The sequence below is a fragment of the Oryzias melastigma genome, linkage group LG7, assembly GCF_002922805.2.
Source record: "Oryzias melastigma strain HK-1 linkage group LG7, ASM292280v2, whole genome shotgun sequence".
Classification (NCBI taxonomy): domain Eukaryota; kingdom Metazoa; phylum Chordata; class Actinopteri; order Beloniformes; family Adrianichthyidae; genus Oryzias; species Oryzias melastigma.
Genome location: NC_050518.1, coordinates 6859607 through 6862801, shown reverse-complemented (window position 1 = coordinate 6862801; position 3195 = coordinate 6859607). Strand labels below are relative to the sequence as shown.

The window sequence follows — 3195 nt, the reverse complement described above, 5'->3', positions numbered from 1 at the left end:
ACTACAGTATAAATGATGGAACATAAAAAAGGCTTTACTGTATCGTTTTTTTTCCCCAAATGACTAAAATTAAAGTTTGCAGCACAAAGCACACATTTTGTGGGTTACTGTTCAGAAAAGAAAATATATTCTATCTAAAATGTACTTTGCCACGTGAAGTAGATGTATTCTGCAAGTGCTTTGCATTCAATGGTAGCCACTAGATTTTCCTAGTTTACTCAGTGGGAGGGCATAGATAGTGCCTGTGGCATTGGTTTTGTTAGTCTTCAGTTGGAAGGGTGTGGTTTGCAAGCAGCTGAAGGTTCAGTTTTTCAAGAACAATTTCAATAAAATGTCAAAGTATTTAAAAACATAGATTACATGCTATTGCTAATGTAAAGAGTAGAGCTGTTTTTATGTTCTGGGATTGATTTACTCGATCAATGATTTGCTTGCATGTACTTTAGTACAGCCCCAGGTCTGCGCTCTCTTCCTTGGCTTTTGTTTCTTCTGCATGGATGCTTAAAAGGACAAATAGAGACATGTCAGGAGTACAGGATGTCCCTGCACTCCAGTACTTCCAATTTGTTTTGTTTAATTGGCAGTTATCCTGAATTCCACTCTGACATTTTTGGATTAACTTTGTTCAGAGCGGAAAGTTAGAGGGGGAATAAAAATGTAAATGAACCATCTAAAACAACCCCCTCCTGCTGTTTGACCTTGAATGTATGTTGTTTCTTTTGATTTATGTTAACATAACAATCCGTATTCCATTACATTACAATTTAATAATCAAAACAAAGGTGGTTTATAGTATGGTTAACATAGACTTTAATGTTAATACAGCCAGCAGTAAAGCAAAGATTTTCAGCTGTTTGATGTTATAATAAACCATTTTTATTTAAACATTTCTGTAACTTCTACCATTTTAAAATTGGTTTAACACTTTCAAATTTATTTTTAAACCAAATGGTGGTAAAGTGACCTATTTGGTTACGTGTCCTTTTTTTAAATGACAGTTTCAGTGTTGTGGTTCTTTTCAACACCTTCTGTGTGAGAATTTAAAATGCAAAGTATCTGAAATGGTGCTTGAATTCAGTCGGAAATGTAGTTCTGAAATAGGGGCCAGCAATCTCTATGAGGTTCCTTGGACTTTTCACAAATAAATTGACATGAAGTAAAATCTTTTTATCACTGTTTAGAATTTACACTCTAAAGTCCCACTCCAGCTTTTTTTCTATTGTAAAAGTTTTCCCAGTTGTTTTTTAATTATGATTGTGCAGTTTTTAGCCAAAATCAAAAGACATATTTTCTGTGGAGTGTTAGGAGCTCATCAGAAGCTCACTTTTGGGTTGTGGGCGGGACTGTTGGAGTGAAAGTTAGCCTCGCTCAGCATTCCTTACACTCTCACTAGATGCCTGCCCGCTGTCCCGCCAATGCTAGAGTCCTTCTGATTGAGGCTGGGTGGTATCCACTTGTAGAACGGGAGACCCCGAACGTCGGCCGGGCTGCACTGTTCTCAGTTGGCTCCAACCGCGTCACGGTGCTCTGGGTGTGAATCGGCCCATATATTCAAGTCGCAAGCGGTCTGCGGCGATGTCGACTACCCACTGACCCGCTTATAAACCCGGACACAGGGGTCTAACAGTTTGTGTAATTCTTAAGTCTGTGTGTAGATTTGAGTAAAATCACAACCATGCATCAGATATGCATCACGTTTCCTATAAAATAACTTGTTTATTTATAGAAAAGTTTGATATACTGTTCAATTGTTGCACTTTGTACAAAAACTTTGATACTATGGCCCAGGTCTTATTTTTGCGATTATCTTTTTTTCTTTGTAGAATCAGACCAAAATTAAGGATTTTTATGGTCATTTTACTGTGTCTGCTAAACCAAAATATTAACACGGGTGCTCTGATAAAAACTACCTCCACTGTTTCAGATTTGATCCACTTTTTAAAACCTGGTCTAACTGTGTTATAGATAAACAAATTTAGCTTTTTTTTAACACAGAAAGTAGTTATTAATAAAAATGAATTACAATACATCAGGTTTTCTCCGCATAAAGTTAAGGAAATTAACTTTACCCACCATAAGTTTTCTTTTTTTTTAATTTATGCAAGCAGCCATTTTGAAATGAATAGAAAAAGTCTTTTTACTCCCCCTAGTGGAATGATGATGAACTACAGGCCAGAGAACGCAGACCTTGATAATATCCAATGAGTTTTAGGGAAAGTTTGGATCATGTTAATGAGATGAGGGCCATAGAAATGTCTGTGTTAAATGTGATACAAATGGTTATAAAGAGTTAAGTTTTGAAAGTTAACCCCAAGACCTTTAGTCACTGCGGTTGACTTAAGCTCAAGTCCGAGCCTCAGACTGTAGTCCTCATTTGACATCGACAGCACGCATTTCTATCAGTTGTGTAATTCCCTGTTATCCCACCGCCACATATTTAAAGTTTGATCTTTTTTTGCTTTAAGGACCTGTTGGTGACAGGAGCCTTTGCCTTCTTGTGGCTGACGTCCTCCTCTGCTTGGGCAAAAGGCTTGACTGACGTGAAGAGGGCGACCAGTCCGGCATTCATCATCACGTTACTTGATGTGTGTCTAAACAAAGCCAACACGTGCACCCCGGGAGCCTTTCCCCTCATGGGCCGACTAAACGCCTCAGTGGTAAAAGTTAGAACCGTTCAAAAACAACGTCACAACCTCAGATGCCTAACTTGTGTTTTGTTCTTTTGGCAGGTGTTTGGTTTCCTTAACCTCATCCTGTGGGGGGGCAACTGCTGGTTCATTTACAAGGAAACGCCATTTCACAAAACAACCAGCCCGCCTCCAGTTGTGGAGGAGGGGGTTGTACCTTCATAACTGCGTAGGTTTTTCTTTTCATCGTTGAGCGATCATTTCAGTCGTATAAGAGGTAACGTTTGTTTGGAAGGTACTACAATTTTTTCTAAAACTGGTGGAATTTTTGTCTTTTGATGCCTTAACAAATTTTTAGTGCTTTCATAGGATACTAGAGCTGTGTTGTTGGCACAGATATTATAATTCTGTTGCTTTAAGGAAAAAATAAACACCTGAAATTTGAAGGTTTCAATTTATCTTAATCTGTTTAATTTATGTCTTAGTTGAATTTATTAGAAAATTCAGCTTACTTAAGATGTTAAATGTTGGTTTACAGTTCAAAATGTGCTTAAACTGGGAACTATAC

The 3195-nt window shown here is 37.7% G+C and overlaps 1 protein-coding gene across 1 annotated transcript in view; it reads left to right on the top strand.

The window, feature by feature from the left end:
* Positions 1–3081, top strand: part of sypl2b (synaptophysin-like 2b) — an 8359-nt gene extending 5278 nt beyond the window's left edge. Inside the window, exons 5-6 of the mRNA XM_024294164.2 lie at positions 2466–2657; positions 2730–3081. Coding sequence (XP_024149932.1) covers positions 2466–2657; positions 2730–2852 — 315 coding nt within the window. The 3' untranslated portion in view covers positions 2853–3081. The remainder of the gene's footprint in view (positions 1–2465; positions 2658–2729) is intronic.
* The last annotated feature ends 114 nt before the right edge of the window (positions 3082–3195 follow it).